Genomic DNA, 18,726 nt, shown 5'->3' with positions numbered 1-18,726 from the left:
AATATGAAGGCAAACTGCTATTAATTTTGTTTCTGCAGTGTGTGCCATTAAGAGGTTTTTGTCATTCTGTACTTGAATTGATCCTGGCTCATACACAGTTGTGATTGCAGCAGGTCACGTCACTGTTATTATTTCTCTTGTTTTGTTCCAACTTGTAACTTTGTGGGAAACACTTCATATGAAAACATTAGATAATTGCCATTCGATAATTGCCAAGAGACAGGAAGATTAGTTTGCTCGTAGAGTGCACCTAAGGGAGAAGCAGAGCTCTGTCTACCACCGAAGCAGTTTAGGGACCGAAGGCTCAACAGTCACTAACACCTTCAATGGGAGAGGTGTTAGGTTGCGTAATACAGTTGCATCAGATTGTAAACAAACTGCAAAGGCCACACAGAAGAAACTTAGTTATGATTAAACTTATGACTAAATATTTATTTTCACTAAAACCTTTTGCATTGTTTAGTATGTGAATATGTACAAATCTGACATTAATATTAACAGGTTAAAAATCTTGAACACCGGTCTGCTGTTCCATTATACACACTAAAGCTCAACTCAATTTAAACTCAATCTAAACATCTGGGTTTTGCTCCAGTGTTGATGGTTATTTAAAAACCTTACGTAAATCTCTATTAAAAAAAAAAGTTAAATGTTATTAACATGTGAAAAGCTTTGAGAGGAAAATGTGATATATGCATGAATGAATACACAGATTGGTACAAATTCACAAAATGTTCACACTGAACTCACCAGAAAAAAATTTTAAAACATAGTTTTCATTTAATTTTCTACAGTATTCGTCTGAAGCAATGAAAGCACCAAAGACATTTTTTGTGCTGGTGTAATCTCAACAGAGGGATCATCTCAACCTTGGTTAAGGTAGAGATCATACGTTTGGCATCATGTTGAGAAAGTAAAAAGTAGCATTAAACAGCTCAACTACAAAAAACACATTTCTGGAGTGTTGCAATTTGCACTGTCAATTTTTTGAGGTGCACAGTTTATTCCAAAAGTATTCAATAAAAATGACTAACATTCTTCGGAGACTGGGCTGCTAGAGATCAGAGGGGGAAGTGTTTGGGATGGCATAAGTCTGTGCCAGATTTGGGCTACAGTTTGGCCAAGCTATCTGGCTTCCTGGGTCTTTAATGGATTCAAGCGCACGTTTGTTCATTCGTACTGATATGTTTTTAGTTCATCCATCCATCATCTATACCTGCTTTATCACAGTAAAGGACAACACCAAAAGACAGCCAAACCTTCACACTCAGTTACAACTACTGCCAATACAGATTCACTAAATAACACGGCGCAGGTGGGGGTGGACACATCCACCGTCTCCCAGATCACTGACTACCTGACAGGCAGACCACAGTTTGTCTGTCTGGGCAGTGTGCTGTCTGATACAGTGGTCAGTGGTATTGGAGCTCCACAGGGAACTGTTCTGTCTCCCTTCCTGTTCACCTTATACACCACTGACTTCCAGTACAACTCAGAGTCCTGCCATCTGCAGAAGTTCTCTGATGACTCTGCAGTGGTCGGGTGTATAAGGGATGGACGGGAGGACGAGTACAGGGCAGTAGTGGAGGACTTTGTGGAGTGGGCAGGAAGGAATCATCTGCTCCTGAACGTGGCCAAAACCAGAGAGATGGTGGTCGACTTCAGGAGGAAGACGACGGCTCCACAACCGCTGAGAGTTCTGGGAGAGGAGGTGGACATGGTTGAGGAGTACAAGTACCTGGGTGTCTCCATCGACAACAGACTGAACTGGAAGACCAACATCAATGCTGTCTACAAGAAGGGGATGAGTCGACTCTTTTTCTTGAGGAAACTTCGATCCTTCAATGTGTGCAGCAAGATGTTGGAGATGTTCTACCAGTCTGTTGTGGCCAGTGCATTGTACTTCGCTGTGGTCTGCTGGGGGAGCAGCATTGGAGCCGGCGACACCAACAGACTTAACAAACTGGTTAAGAAGGCCGGCTCCATCATCGGCTACAAACTGGACTGCCTGGAAAAGGTGGTGGAGAGGAGGACGCTGAACAAACTATTATCCATACTGGATAATCCTGACCACCCTCTCAACCACCTGCTGCAGGGACAGCGGAGCTGTCACAAGGACAGATACAGGAGATCATTCCTGCCCACTGCAATAAGACTGTACAATAACTCACCTCTGGCAAAATCCATCACACAACAATAACACTGTTGTCTGTGTTTCTTGTTTGTTGAAATATAATAAAATATATATATACTGTACTGTATACACTGCACATTTTTATATTTAATATTTGTACTGTTATTTTATTGTTTTCCTGTATCTATAAATGCTGCTGTAGCGAAAAACTTTCCCCTTGGGGATTAATAAAGTAACTACCTACCTACCTAACTACCTAACCTAGCCCACATGTCTCTTTAGGTTCAAATCCAGAAGTCTGACGCCTAAATTTGGGTGCTAAGGGAACATAACCAGTGCCAAATTCACTGTGTGAATATATGGGTGTGGCCACACTACATAAATAATCCAGTTGTTCTAACCTAATGACCTAGACCTCTGGTTAATTTAAAACAATATTGGAGCAACTTTTAACCAATCAGCATTGACCACCATATGTGCCAAATCCATTAGACAGTTTGTAAAGGTCAAAACCTATTGATAAAATTCTATCATCACTGCAACTACATGGCACTTTGCCACCCACACTGGTCGCTGATTGGTCAGAGTGGCTGCGCAAACATTAATGCAAACAAGGTTTCCCTACTATAATCACTGCAAAGAAAACTGAAACTGTGAACAATAGTCTGGCAGAGCCAGGCTAATGTTCTCCTTCCACTTTTGGCATATTTGTGGTCAAGCTTAATAGCATGTCACATATTTCTCCCCTGGGATTCCCTACTCTTAACTTACTGCACTTATTACTTGTTTAACCCGTAGATTGGAACATTTAAGGTCTATATTCTGATGATAGTTAACACTGATGACTTTAAATTGAACTGTTCTAGGAGCAGTGACAACTGGTATAAGAACCATGAATAATAAAATCCAGTTTTGCAGTTGCACACAACTCTCAACACCTCACCAGTTCCTCATGGTGCTGTTGTTCAGAAATTGTCTTAATGCACTAGAAACCTGTTGGTTGTCATCTTACGACATCCAGAACTCACTGGTGTTGTATGTAATTTTGGACATGGTGGTCCTTGAAAGTTGGTAAACCCTTTAGTAATGTATTTATATTTCCCCTTACATATGACCTAAAATGACATCTGTTTTATTTAAAGAACAGGGATCTGTCAAAGTCTGAGCTTCACAACATGTTTGTAGAAGTGTTTCTGAGAAGCTCAGAAAAATGAGTTATTAATACTGATCAGCCTGGAAAAGGTGATAAAAACCCTCTTGAAAGAGTTTGGACTCTACCAATCTACAGCCAGACAGACCTTGTACACATCGAGAAATCCAAGACCATTGTTGCCCTCCTCAGGAACGGTTGACCAACAAAGATCCCGCTAAGAGCACAGTATTTAATAGTTTGCGAGGTCTCAATGGCACCCAGGGTAAATTCTAAGCAACTAAAGTCCTCTCACATCGGCTAATGTTAATGTTCATGAGTCCATCATCAAGAGAACAGTGAACAACAATGGTGTGCACAGCAGAGTTCCAAGGAAAAAGTCACCGCTCTTCAACAAGAGTATTTCTGCAGTTCGCTATGGAGTTTGTGGACAAACTAGAAGGCTTTTGAAAAATTATCCATGGAATCATTAGACAAAAAGACAGACGGATAGCTGCAGTGCTTTCCTTTCTCTAAACATAACACTTATTATTTAAACTAAAAGTTATTTGTTGTGGTCTCTGGAATGCCTTGAGGGAATTTCTTAAAAGAAGGAACTGATTAGGTTTTGGTGGTATAAGGTCAAGGTCAATGTGACCTCACAGCCATTCCATGCTGGTGAACGTGATATCTCAGGGATGCTTTGAGTCTGGACAAACTAGGCTATAAACTGGAACTTGACTGGTTGATGAAACCATACAGCCATGAGGCCGTCATTCTAGTCTTTATTTGTATTATTTTCTACAGTGTAGAACAAAACCAAAGATACAAAAACTGTAAAATAACATACATGGAATTATTATCAGTTTTGGATTTAGATTCAAATTAGCTACCTTTTGCTTTGATAACAGTTTAACACTTTGTTCTCTCAGCCGCTTTATGAAGACTTGTTGGCTGCTTTTCCTATACTCTGTTCAAACTCATCATCCTCTCTGTTGGGTTTAAGTTGATGATTGTAGACGTCAGGGTATGTGATGTCACCAAAGACACCCAGCTCACTCAGATTGTATATATGCTGTTTTCACCAGTGGGCCACAGGCTTTATCAAAATTGGGACCTAATTCAATGATAGTGACTTAACAGGCATTTATTTCAAAAAATATATATTTGAGCTCATTTCTTTAAAGTAGTGGAAAAAGTAAAGACTCAGGTAAAGTATATCATAACGGGACTAATGTACACTACTTGAGTACATCTACTCAGCATTCACCACTTGGCTGTGCCTTGTCACGATTTTTATGGTAAGCCATGACTGGACAAATACTGCCCAGGGGTGGGGTTTAGCATATTGCTCATTTTGATAACAGGCTGTACATATCGAGGTATGTGAGAAGTTTTGAGAAACAGTGGTCAGAGAGAGGGACATCAACACGACTGGACATCTAACGGGTATTTCTTCAGGGTTAACAGGTATGGTGTGAATCATTCAGCAGCCCCATAAGCAACTGACAAATCCCTACTACCTGTCTACAAAGTGTATAGTTTATTCCTGTTTAATATGTAAATGTCTTTGATTGGAAATTATAAGCAAACATTATGGGTTCAGGTAGCATGGAAACTGGAATCAACATCAACATGACTGATGATGGCAACATGAATTTCTGTTATGAAACAGGGAATGCCTCATGCATAATGGCAATAACCCCTTCGACAATACGTGTATTTATTTATATGTTTATTGGCAGTACAGTATCACTTCTGACAATAGGCGGCAATCTTCTGGTAATCACGTCCATCCTTTACTTCAAGCAGCTGCACACTCCTACTAATTATCTTATCCTCTCTTTGGCTGTGGCTGACCTGCTCGTTGGAACTTTGGTTTTACTGTTTAACATGGCACTGTCTGTAAGGTCATGTTTGTATTTTGGGGATTTAGTCTGTAAAATGAGACGAGGTATTGATATTTCACTCATGACATCATCCATTCTCAACCTATGTTGTATTTCTATTGACAGATATTTTGCAGTGTGTCAGCCACTGACATACAGAACTAAAATCAATGATCGTGCTGTTGTAATCATGATCCTGGTTAGCTGGGCTGTTTCTGCTGTGTCCGGATTTGGCATTATATTTTTGGGACTCAAAAATACTGTCTGTGAAGGAAGGTGTTTCATATTTAATATTCCAAATTCAAATTTAATAGGCCCTGTTGTTTCTTTTTACCTCCCAGTAATCATCATGCTCAGTATCTACCTAAAGATTTTCTTTGAGGCACAGAAACAAATACATAGCATTCAGAACACAACCTGTCAGAGCACAAAGTCTGGAGCAACTGTGAATAAGATGGAGAGAAAGGCCACTAAAACTCTGGCTGTAGTAATGGGAGTTTTCCTTTTCTGTTGGACTCCTTTCTTTCTCTCGACAACCTTTAATCCTGCGACTGATTATTCTGTCCCATCACCTTTGCTTGAAACTCTTGTTTGGCTTGGATGGTCAAATTCAATGCTCAATCCATTTGTCTATGGATTATTTTACAGCTGGTTCAGATCAGCTTTTAGAATGCTAATTTCTGGAAAAACATTTCACAGCAATCTTACCTATGCAAAACTTTAATGACTGAGCAGCTTAAAACGTGGGTACATATTCTCAATTGGTTTTCACAAAGGGCCATATAACAGTAAAACCATAAAAGAAAATGAAAACTGCATTTTGTTTTATACTCATTATAATGCTAAATGAATTACTGAAAACTAGAAAGTGGAATGCTTTACTCATACTCATACTTTTATGTCATGTCATAATAACAGTTGTCGTATAACAATATTAAAAACATATTGTATATACAAAAACAAAAGTCTGTCTATTGTTGTGGGAGTGTTTCTCATGTGTTGGTCTCCTTTCTTTCTTTTCACCCTTTAAGCAAGTACACAATGCCACTTCCTGTAATCAAGACATTTAAGTGGCTTGGATGGTCAAATTCATTGGGCAATCTATTTGTTCACGCTTTCTTCTGTAAGTGGTTCAGATCAGCTTTTAAAATGGTTGTTTCTGGGTAGATATTTCAAGGTGATTTTTTTTTCCAATTTAAAGCTATCTTAATAAAGTGTTGACACTTAAAATCAGAAATCAAAACAGAACATTTTATTCCACTTCATCTCATTAATTCATATCCAAAATGTTGCTGTACTGCATACAGTGTCTGTACATTCAACATACCATCTGTGTACTGACATATCTGTATGCTCTGTTTTGGGGCATGGATAAAATCCCTGTCGATATCGTAATTCCTTTACATTTATCAAAAATTATATTAAATAAGCCAGACATATATATGCTGATAAAGCTTTTAGAACAATAAAGTACTATCTTAATTAATGTTCTACTATTATGTAATATATACTATGTGCTCGTACTTTAAAGATACAGATAACATAAATAATACAACCATAATGCATTTTAAATGTTCTCAAGGGTGTGCACAGTTCCACAGTGTCAAGAGTTCATGTATAAATATTTGTATTTAGTCACCACAGATGTTTATTGACCTATTTGTGTGGTATCTATGGCCAGTCAAAGCACTCTTGGTATAAAATAATATTTTCTAAAATGTCCATATAGTCATTAATCTTTTTGGTTCATGAAGAAATCCTTTTTATATATTTGGCAGCATACCTAACAGTATTTTAATACTTGTAATTCAAGTTTCTGGGGCCGCAAAAGTTGCTATTAAGATGTCTTGAACCTTCGTTGTGACACATTAAAAACACGCTTACAGTCTTTTATACCTTTTCATTCATAGTTTAAAAAAATAAAGGATTTGAAACATTAAATCGAAAGACAACTCAATGAACTCATGCAGTACACACAGTACTTAATTTAACAACAAAGCTAAAGCAAATTTCAGCTTGGACCAATAAATATAGAATTATTTCATTTCATTCTTGTGTTCTTTTTTTCACATTTAATTTATTTTTGATGTTATTTTTCACAGTTAGCAGATACTGGTTGTTTTTTTTAAAATCGGTTTACATGCATAGCTAGAGGATAATGTATCACAATATGACCATTTAGGGGTTAATCATTTTCTGGATACTTTGATGCATTACATACGGCTTAGTTTTTATGACTGGTACATGAGATTCTTTGAAGGCCTGTTACTTAATATTTTCAGTTCGTTGTATTTCTGAATGTTTTGAATATGTGAAACAACAGAAATACCACATAACACTGGTAACCAGAACAGTGACATTAAATATGTCATACTGATCAACAGAAATTGTGTCATATTAATTAGTTTACAATGCAATGCAATTAATATTATAACAGCTATACATTTAGGACATATGGCACTTTAAACTGTAGGGCTGTATTTACAATATATGAGTCTTTAAAGAGATAATTTTTTGTAGTACAGATTGTTGTACTAATTCAGATATTCACATATGACTCCGATGCACTGCTGCTGTTTGAGTTTCTGGCCCCTGAAACATGGTAAACATCTGAAAGACAAAACAGAAAACGGTTGATGAGATACCTGATTTAAGTAAACAGGCAAGCTGCTTAATGTAAGACAACTTACTTCTACCACGGATTCTGCTGAACATTCCACTCAGAGAGAAAATGCCATCACTTGTGCTCTATGATAGAAAAGTGTGTAAGATTAAGAGAGTGCAGGAAATTGTTTGTATCCTAATGTAGATTGGTCTTTCGAAATTAACAGGTCGGTTGATGCAGCGACGGGTAGGCTCAACTAATGTGCAAGGAAAAGCACATATTCGTTTGTCATATATAAAAAAAATGCTCTTACTCTTGTTGGATTAGAGGTACTGTTTGTTGTTGGTACTCGTTTAGAGAGGAGAGAGCGGATCTACAGACAGAAAAATTCACGCCAATATCAAAATTAATTCACAGTGCTGGAAATGTTCAGAAAGATAAGCATTTTAAATAAACAGGTTTACATGGGAAATACTGTAAAGTTGTTTATATCGCTTTCCGATGAGAAGAGAGGATTGATACCATTCTGATGTCAGCGTATGCTATTTGACAATAAAGCCAGGAAGCAATAAACATTTAAAAAAAAAACGTAAAAATATTCGTTCTTAATTTTACATACAACACTTTTGGAATGTATCATGGCAAAGCTTTAATACACCCGTCAGTCACTAAAGGGTATTGTGTCTTTGTAACAGTGGGCGTTGACCAGGTCTTGGTCAATTTTTTTGATTTTTTTTTTTTTAAATGAGTTAAATCTTTCATTATGTCTTTACCAGGTTCATAACCACCAATTAACTATGGTAAAAAAAAAATAGCCATAGGTCTGTTCACCAAAAATAGTCTAAAATCTGTAAATGAATAATTTCTCAGATTTTACCATAATTTTAACTGTAGGACTTTTCCTTGTTATAAATTATATGTTTATCACAATGTTAAATGTAGGACTTTTCTTTGTTATAAATTATATTTTGACCACAATGTTAAATGTTAGACTTTTCCTCGTTATGAATTGTATTTTTACACTGTGCTGTTGCTACTCTCCCTTTTAAAGACTGAAGTAATCCTCCTCTACACTTAGAGATATTGATCTCCTCATTTGTCTCTTAACGAAAAAAATCAAATATCTGCACAGAAAGTTTTTTGTCATTGTTGACAGTTCAGAAAAGAACAACAACAACAAAAACACACACCTATCATGTGTATTTGTGTCTATTTTACTTTCAATTATTGTTTGTTGGGCTGTAAGCACTGCCAAAACATAAGTGACCAACAACTTAGTACTGTGACTAAACACATACTGCGGATGCCCTGAGGAAATATCAAAACTGCTGCTGCTAAGCTAACATGCTACCCTCACTACCTCCTGTGGAGACATGGTAACCGAATGTGAAGCTTTTCTTACCTTTGAATCAAACAGTGTTCCAAACACTAAAATGAAGAAACCCTGAAGAAAATCAGATGGATTTTTTTTCATCATCAGAATGAAAGAACACAAAAAGGTTTTATAACTGCACTGCAAACATTACTGCCTTGTTTATCAATAGGTGCAAATACCTGTAGTGAATTGAAGAATGCAAAGGCAATGTGGATTCCTTCATTTGTTGGTGATATCATGGTCCCCACTCCCAGAGACCAGGTCAGCCCAAATAAGGGAGTCAAAATGGCCACACACCTTAGAATGACCACCATGGTGTGTTTTTCATCTGTGTGGGCAGCGTCTCCCACACCTCTTCTCAGCATTTTGAACAAGACCACGATAACAATCAAAATGTTGATTAAAACTATGGTCAAAGCAGGTATTACCAGGGCCAGCAGGGCCTTGGTCTCCAACCAATTTAGCCAACAAGCATTGTCTTTCCTAATGTATCCACGTCCTGGTGCTGTGACCGCAACAGTTATAACAGCTATAATCAGAGGGCAGACGTAACCTAAAGTGAAGCCAATGGCCAACATGGTTGACTTGGACATGTGGGAGAAGACCATAACTGTCCGGTAAAAAAGCAGAAGGCCTGACACGAGCATCCAAAAGAACAGAGCAAGGTAGAAGAAGTGCATGAAAAATGTTGCTGTGCTACATGGCCCAACTGGGACTTCATAGTCTTCTCCTGGGTTTTCAAGGGGATTTTTGGCAATAAAGGCAGCGATTATGAAACAGATGTCAGCAATCAACAGAGACAGGGCAGTATTAATGATGGAAACATGACGCATGAAGGCAGTGCTATTTCTGGTAACGGCTTTCCAAACATATCCCTCAATAATGAGACATATAACTAAGGATGCCAGAGATATCCCAACTCCAACATAAGTGATGACATCCAAAAGTGTTATTATTTTTGGAGGGATGTCAGTTGCCATCAGAATTGAGAAGGACGTGAGGTGGTCACAGCTGCAGGTTACTGTGTTGTTTATGTCGGAAACAAAGATACAGCCCTCATCATCCCAGGCACCAGTCTCATTGAAAAGTGTGAAGTTCCAGAAGACACACTGTGGGTTCAGTGACAGGGCTCCGTTTAGTTTGTTGTAGCTCAGAGTGACATTTGGAACTGTTGCATTTATTTTGACCAGCACCACTGCAGCATTGATGGCATCATCAGCCAAAGTTCCATTACCAGTGGCGTTTAAGAGGCCGACGTCAAACGTGGAGTTCCTCGTTGGCATGACATTATTAAGGGTGCTGAAGACAATGGTGGTGATAAAAACGTTGGAAATGTCGCTGTTTGGAATTTGTATGACAACACTGGAGTTCAGATCTGCCATGAAAGAGTTGTCAAACATAGTTCTATTGAGCAGGATCCGTTGAGTCTTGATTGTAAAAGTCTCATTCAGCCCATCGGCGAGTGTCTCCATTGAACCCAGTAGCTCTGAGCTGGAATTGAGGGTTTCATTGGAATTCAGAAATGCCCATGACTCTCTTGCATCGTCACCAATGATGACATCAACCGTGTTTAGCACATTCTGCAAAGAGATATTCCATTTTAAGATTACAACCTCGTAAAAAAGTCAAGAAGTATGTGTTGCCATTATCATAAGTCCCTTACTAAGAGGCTTCAAAGTAGAAGGTTTGACTTACCGACATGACATCTTCACTGACAACATTGTTAATATTTGCTATGGTATTTAGGATGTCAACAATTGCTGATATTGTTGCAGATGAATTTGAAATGTTCTCTTTTTCTTCCTGGACAGCATCTTTTAGCTCCACCACAAACACCGGCACACCTTCCACAACCAGATCCTGACAAAATGAAAAATAATGAAAACAGAGCAACAGAAACTGATTATGCCACATTTTGTAAGTATGACCCTCTGCATGACAAATGCTATTACCTTCATGGCCAAGAAAAAAAAAAATGTTCTGAACAGTTGTGCAACATTTGGGCCACAATAGCAGGTAGCAGCTATAACCCTGGTCAGTCAATATTCCAAATTATGTCACTTCATCAAAATTACCACCCAAGTTACACATGTTTGGTACATGTGCATTTACAATTTCACCATAGACTTGAAACCTGAGCAGAGAGTGCACAGTGAAGTTTGTGTCAGATCTTCCATCCATCCATTATCTATACCTGCTTTATCCTGAACAGGGTCACAGGGGGGGCTGGAGCCCATCCCAGCTCACTTAGGGCAAAAGCAGGGTACACCCTGGACAGATTGCCAGTCCATCACAGGGCCACATAGAGACAGATGGAAACAAAGACCAATCACACTCTCATTTACACCTAAGGGCAATTTCTAGAACCACCAATTAACCTGAGACGCATGTTTTTGGATGGTGGGAAGAAGCTGGAATACCCGGGGAGAACCCACGCAGGCACAGGGAGAACATGCAAGCTCTGCACAGAAAGGCCCAGGCATGGATTCAAACCCAGAACCTTTTTGCTGCGAGGCGACAATGCTAACCACTGCACCACTGTGCCACCCGTGTCAGATCTTTATTTGTGAATTGAAAGAAGTTTTCAGGGAGCCAAAGCTGGTGGTGGGAAGTCACCACTGTGCTGTTGAGGGCAAAAAACTAGTGCGTTTTTAATGTGCAGTGAGCAGGCGCCTGGACATGTTGGAAAACCCAACAGCTATCACACCACAAATGTTTTGCCTCAGACTCCTCAGAACGTCCCAGCAGAACTCTCTTGACAGTCTAACCCTGGGGGACAAATTTCAGTGAAAGACCATGCAGATGTCAAAGAAAACCCACCTGATTGCTCTCCTGACTGCTTTCTTTGGTCTTGGACAGTGACGTTCTGCCCCTTAATCTTAAACAAAAATCTCGACAAGCTCCTTGCTTCACTTGCCGTAGATTTTCTGAAGCATTTCAAGGGTCCACTCTCTGCTCATGTCCATGTTGAAATTGCAAATGCTGACTTACCAGCAGTCACAAAAATGTGGGTTTAAAAATAAGCTCCAAGAACCCCCACCCAAGCGGCATCAAAGTAATTAATTTCCATACACGAAGCAGTTTGGACATCAGTGGCTCGCTTACCTCAGATTTACTTAATAAATCATTGATTATTTTGATTATGCAGGTGTCCTCCACAACTACCCACTGTCCTGATGGCTGACACTCTGCAGTCTTGGTTCCCTCTTGATCTTCATCACATTTTCCGCTTGCTCGGTCACCTTCTCGTCCAGTCCCATACTCAGGGTTGTTACATGTAATAGCTGAAGAGTCACAAAATCAATTAGTCAAAAGGACAGTGAAAGCGCGAATGAATAGTGTGGTTACATTTCAAACATTGCTCTTACTTTCTGTGAAAATGGTCAGTTTTGTTGTTTGGGCAAAACTACTTGGGTCATCAACCTTACATATGAATGTTTTTTCCACTGATCCAGTGCAGACATTTATTGTGTAGTCATGCTTGATGCAGGTGGTCTCAACAGGAACTGCGAAAATTTCACGTTGTTGTCAGTGAGAATTTTTTAATAGCCATGTAGAACTTCCCACCATGTATTGAAAAGTTTTCAGCTCAAACTTACTTGAATTTAAAAGGGTTGTACCCTCAAACCAGCTGACTTTGTAGGGGGATTGCACACAACACTTAAGTGGTTGTATAGTTCCCTCTTTGCATTCAACATTAATTTTATCCTGTAGTAGCACATTAGGAGCGTCTTTGATTATATCACTTGTCACGCTCCCCTTTTGGAAGAATTCAAGCTCTGTGCCCAGAATCAAACACTCATATGTTCCTGTGAATAAGAGAAGTAGGTGTTATTGATTGCATTGGCTGTTAACTAAACAAAATTGGATATAAGTTGTTGTAAAATTTGTAATATGGATATGATGGCTATGCTGTGAGAGGAATTATTTTTGGTCTCTGTCAGCTTTATAGCCAGTTCAAACTAACTCAGCAAAAATTACAAATTTGGTATCGTGAAATACACACATACATGTAACAGAAACAATTCCTGAACTTTTTTATCAGTCCCGGTACTTGAGTAAGGACCAAAATATTCTAACTTCACGGGGATTATTTGGTGACTGAATACTTATCACAAAACTTAGTTACTTGACTTACCAATATCAGACTTTTTAACGTTGGTAACTGTGAGTGTGGACAGACCGCCAGCAGTAACTATTTTAAACCTGACTGTCGTAAGTTTCTGTCCTTTCAATTTCCACTCAGAACTGGAAATTGTTCCCAGATTAACGTCAGTGAGGCCACATGTCAGAGTCATGGTTTGACCAGTATAAGTTAATGGTGGCAATCTGATTGAATTTGTACCTTTGGAGAAAGTAAAAGAGATCAGTTAGAAATTCAGTCGAGTTAAGCAAAAATTTTAAACAAACTTTTTTCAACTTACTGTTGTACTGTGCAACAACTGAGCCGATAACGGGAGCAATAGTCGCCATGGCAATTGTTACATTTCTATTTGCTTCAGCCACTCTAGAAATGTTAACTTCTGTTGTCTGGACAACAAACTCTGTAATGACACTTCCTGCTCTGTAAAAACAGACAGCCAAAGTTGTAATGTGGGATGTATTATGACTCCAGGCTACTTTTTCTTTCTTTAATTAATGACAGAATTAATATACCTAAATCCAGTCACAGAAGCAGCCCCAACACTTCTATACTGAGCCTGTAACTGTGGGAAGAATATAGTTATTGATATCTCTATAAGAACATAAAGAACTGACAATTAGATTCTGATGATGTGTTTACAATGCACTTACCACTGGATTAACCTTGCCTTCCAGCTCTCTGTATGCAGTACTCGATGAATTTGTCAAGTCTGGTGTGTATACCAAGTCCAATGTGATTGACATTGTTATAACAACTGTTGTTTATTTAAAAGATAAAAATGGAAAGATGGAAAACATGAGATAAGCCATGCATAAACATTTAGTGATGTACACCAGAACAAAGCACATATACAAATACTCTTTTTTCAAGTGGGTTAATAACCTCATCCACAAGCCGACAGTAAGCGATGTATTTGTGGATTGACGAGTGAATCTAGGATTTTGGACAAACCAAACATATTGGGGTTTTTTTCACGATGAACTTGGAAAGTCAAGTGGCTGATGGAATTTAAATTGAGAGGCCAGTGTTCTCGCAAGCACTAGTATTCCATTTAAAACATATCTTCAATAAATCTAAATAATTATTCCAATAATTAGAACAATGTAACAACTTACACAGTAGTAGCTACATCACTTTTTACTTTCTTTTTTTTTTTATCCAATCTCAGATCAGCAGTTAATACATTGAAGTTGTCATGCCATAACTCATGTAGTACCTCCTGTCTCTATCACTTGAGTACTACGTGTTTACAGAACAAGACTTTAAGGCACTCTAAAGCAATAAATCAGATAAATGCCTTTTGTTGATAGTGGTGTTTAAAATGTCTGATATAACTCATTACATAGCATAACATTTATAATGGATCATAGGTTGATGTTACCATGATAATTTACCCATTTGTCCTCCTAACATAGGGTAGCGATAGCCCATGGGTTCTCCACCATGATAATGCGCCCATTGACAACACATTTTTGCTCTCAACAACACAATCATCGCTTCCTCTACTCATTGGATTTTGCCCCTGATTGTACTAATTACAAACGTACACTTTGCACTGTGCTTTCTGCTCTAGTTTCAGGTAAAATCACAGATACACCTGAACCAGCATTTACAAAAATGTGTGTGAAGCCGGGTGCTGATGTTGATCAAGTGACACAACTTTACTAATTTAGCTGTCTCCTATAAGGGCTGTGCACTGTTCCCATGAAGCCAGAGCAGTCTCTGAACTTATAGATCCACCCTCCTACGTTATACTGAATATGTATTGTGAAAAAAAATTCAGAAAATTAATTCGACAAATTTAAAACTAATTCTAACTAGTTGAGAGATGGCCTTTTTATTTATATAAAAATCTACCTGTAATTACAGTTGGTGGAGCAATATGTGTTGAGTAGGCAAATACCACTTCCCCCATATGGCTTTGCTGAAAACAGTTATTCTCAAACTGGTACACAAGAGCCTGCCATTTATTTGTATTACAGACTACGGTTGTGACATACAGTATACAAATCAAATTTTATGATGTAATGTTAGTTTAATGCAGTCAGATTCCGACTCAGAGTGAGTGGAATTTTTAGAGGCCTATCCAATCCAAAAAACTGTCCAGAGGTAGGTGACACCACCAGACCCGACAGATCAGATTAACCTTTCAGGCCTGAAGAAAAGTTGGCAGTTGAGTTGCAGAGTGTCGACACTTCTAGCAAAAGATGTAAATATACTCTTTGAATTTGACTATATTTCTGCATAAATATGACCTTAAACACCATCAGACTTCCACACAATTCCTAAAAGTAGAGAGAGGGAACCAAACTAAACAAATGAGACTAAACTATTATATTTGGACATTTATTTATTAAGAAAAACAGAAAATTCTGAAGCACCAAAAATAATTTTGAGGCTCTTACTTGTTGCAATTGTTGTCGTGCTCATAACTGTTGTGGCGACGGGTGGCGAGTCTGAAACAACAATTTGTTAATTGTATATTAACCTAAAGACAGAGCTGGTAAATAGTTTTGTAACTGGTAACTACAGTAGTTGTTGACATTGTGTTGTAATGCTGGAGTTGAATCTGTACCATTTTACAAAAAAATATTAATGCTGATAGTAGAAAACAAAATGAGTGATGACTGCAGAGTTGAATCTTTTTCATAAGAAAAAATGGGAACTTTATGGTACAAGTATGTCACAATTTTGATTTACACACTAACTCCCCTGTATTAACAAGGGAGGTCACTGTAGGTGTTCTAGTGTGTTTCAGGTTAAGCAGTGGTCTGCCGAGACTCTTTTACTACTATATGGTAGTGCTGAAAATAGAAACCAAAAATAGTCAAACCCAGATGATCTCTTCATACTGTGCATGTTTTTAGGGGAAAAAAGTAATTTATTTTCAAGTGAAGTTAAAAAATTCAACCAAATATTATCAATGGAAGTGTTACCAAACCCCTTATACAGAAAAACCTACTGGTAGTTGCACTCGTTGGTGACGTTAAGGGTGTTGCCGTGTTTAAACGTGTGGTAGCAATAGGCGTTGAATCTGCAAAGATAATTTTACAAACATGTTATTCCTGGCACAAAAAAACTAAATTATTCAAGCATAAATTTCTTACAGTAGAATTTGACAACATGTTTACTGGACAAGTATAATACATGACTCCAAAATCTTTGTAACAATTCATGATATATTGTGACACTACTGTAGTTGTTGAGTCAGCTGCGATTTTTGTTGTTGTTAATTTTTATCGTCATGAATTGCTGCCACGATAGAGAAAACAAATGCCCACGTCAGTTTCTGTTTATAATTGTAAAATGTAGTTGTTGTGATTTAGCAATTACTTGTTGTTCTTATTGTTGTTGGGACTGAAATAACTGTTGTATTGGAGCCTTCTGTAGGAATTGTTCTTGGATCTAAAAAGACAATTTGATCATTGTATCTTGAACTGAAGGAAAAAATCATACAGCTGGTAAATAGTTTTGTAGAAACAGGTGCTGATTCTTCAAAGACCACTTTATGCTTTGTATATATCAAAAATTAATCAACCACAGTTACTGTTTTTTGAATATAAATATATTTCATGTACATTTACCAAACAATGATGGATAAATTATAATAACAAAATTCCATGTAACAAATTGTATGTGTCCCTCACTTGTCACTGCTGTTGTTGCAGCTGTTGTAGTCTTCATAACTGTCGTGGCAACGGGTGTTAAATCTGAAATGACAATTTGATAATTGTATGTTAAACTGGAGAATAAAATCAGACAGCTGGCGAATAGTTTTTTGAAACGGGTGATGATTCTTTAAAGGCTACTTCATGCTTTTTAAATATTGAACTTAAATCCCCCACAGTTACTGCTTTTTAATTGTGAATATTGTTTGTATACCTTAGTAAACAATGACGGCTAAATTATATTAAGAAAATATAATGCAACAACTTATTTGTATCTATTACTTGTTACTGCTGTTGTGTCAGCTGTTGTAGTGTTCATAATTGTTGTGGCATCAGGTGTTGAATCTGAAATGACAATTTGATAATTGTATGTTAAACTGGATAATAAAATCAGACAGCTGGTGAATAGTTTTGTAGAAACAGGTGGTGATTCTTCAAATACCACTTCATGCTTTTTAAATATTGAACATAAATCCCCCACAGTTACTGCTTTTTAAATATAAATATATTTTCTACACCTCAGTAAGCAATGACGGATAAATTATATTAAGAAAATATCATGCAATGACTGATTTGTGTCTCTTACTTGTTACTGCTGTTGTTGCAGCTGTTGTAGTGTCCATAACTGTTGTGGCAACAGGTGTTGAATCTGAAACGACAATTTGATAATTGTATGTTAAACTGGAGAATAAAATCAGACAGCTGGCGAATAGTTTTTTGAAACGGGTGATGATTCTTTAAAGGCTACTTCATGCTTTTTAAATATTGAACTTAAATCACAAACAGTTACTGCTTCTTAAAAATGTATATATTTCATATCCCCTTACCAAACAATGAGAGCTAAATTGTAACAAAAAAATATCATGCAACGACTGCTTTGTGTCCCTCACTTGTTACTGCTGTTGTTGCAGCTGTTGTAGTGTCCATAACTGTTGTGGCATCAGGTGTTGAATCTGAAAATGACAATTTGATAATTGTATGTTAAACTGGAGAATAAAATCAGACAGCTGGTGAATAGTTTTGTAGAAACAGGTGGTGATTCTTCAAATACCACTTCATGCTTTTTAAATATCGAACATAAATCACAAACAGTTACTGTTTCTTAAAAATGTATATAATTTCATATCCCCTTACCAAACAATGAGAGCTAAATTGTAACAAAAAAATATCATGCAACGACTGCTTTGCGTCCCTTACTTGTTACTTCTGTTGTTGCAGCTGTTGTAGTGTTCATAACTGTTGTGGCATCAGGTGTTGAATCTGAAACGACAATTTGATAATTTTATTTTAAACTGGAGAATAAAATCAGACAGCTGGCAAATAGTTTCGTAGAAACAGGTGGTGATTCTTCAAATACCACATCATCATTTTTAGACATCAAACATAAATCCCCCACAATCACTGCTGCTTGAATATTAATATATTTCATATCCTTTTAACAAACAATGACGGCTAAATTATATTCAGAAAATATCATGCAACAACTGCTTTGTGTCCCTTACTTGTTACTGCTGTTGTTGCAGCTGTTGTAGTGTCCATAACTGTTGTGGCATCAGGTGTTGAATCTGAAACGACAATTTGATAATTGTATGTTAAACTGGAGAATAAAATCAGACAGCTGGTGAATAGTTTTGTAGAAACAGGTGGTGATTATTCAAATACCACTTCATGCTTTTTAAATATTGAACATAAATCCCCCACAGTTACTGCTTTTTAAATATAAATATATTTTCTACACCTCAGTAAACAATGATGGCTAAATTATATTAAGAAAATATCATG

General features: G+C 37.5%; 3 protein-coding genes across 3 annotated transcripts in view; 2 read left to right on the top strand and 1 right to left on the bottom strand.

Moving 5' to 3' along the window:
* The window catches only part of disp1 (dispatched homolog 1 (Drosophila)), a 389,371-nt gene that overhangs the window by 337,536 nt on the left and 33,109 nt on the right, over positions 1-18,726 (top strand). The gene's annotated exons all lie outside the window — the stretch shown is intronic.
* On the top strand, positions 4,875-5,876 carry LOC138623494 (trace amine-associated receptor 1-like). The gene has a single exon (XM_069703047.1). The coding sequence runs from the start codon at positions 4,875-4,877 to the stop codon at positions 5,874-5,876; it is 1,002 nt and encodes a 333-aa protein (XP_069559148.1).
* The window catches only part of LOC138623493 (adhesion G protein-coupled receptor F5-like), a 30,291-nt gene continuing 19,004 nt past the window's right edge, over positions 7,440-18,726 (bottom strand). The window contains 20 exon segments of the mRNA XM_069703045.1: positions 7,440-7,762; positions 7,843-7,900; positions 8,071-8,130; positions 9,160-9,201; positions 9,312-10,712; positions 10,828-10,992; positions 12,238-12,416; positions 12,501-12,638; positions 12,732-12,941; positions 13,271-13,477; positions 13,557-13,696; positions 13,789-13,838; positions 13,927-14,030; positions 15,682-15,732; positions 16,924-16,986; positions 17,227-17,289; positions 17,531-17,593; positions 17,835-17,897; positions 18,142-18,204; positions 18,447-18,509. Of these exon segments, the coding sequence (XP_069559146.1) occupies positions 7,692-7,762; positions 7,843-7,900; positions 8,071-8,130; positions 9,160-9,201; positions 9,312-10,712; positions 10,828-10,992; positions 12,238-12,416; positions 12,501-12,638; positions 12,732-12,941; positions 13,271-13,477; positions 13,557-13,696; positions 13,789-13,838; positions 13,927-14,030; positions 15,682-15,732; positions 16,924-16,986; positions 17,227-17,289; positions 17,531-17,593; positions 17,835-17,897; positions 18,142-18,204; positions 18,447-18,509 (3,254 nt within the window). The 3' untranslated portion in view covers positions 7,440-7,691.

This window comes from Brachyistius frenatus, unplaced genomic scaffold (genome assembly GCF_029030835.1).
Source record: "Brachyistius frenatus isolate BFR_SWC_R1_liver_20210118 unplaced genomic scaffold, ASM2903083v1 Contig_44, whole genome shotgun sequence".
NCBI lineage: Eukaryota > Metazoa > Chordata > Actinopteri > Embiotocidae > Brachyistius > Brachyistius frenatus.
The sequence above is the reverse complement of the archived record's forward strand: the minus strand, read 5'-3'. Positions and strand labels throughout refer to the sequence as shown.

Bases quoted from the DNA above. Each gene is read 5' to 3' on its own strand.
- LOC138623494 (XM_069703047.1), top strand. From the start codon at position 4,875: ATGGAAACTGGAATCAACATCAACATGACTGATGATGGCAACATGAAT.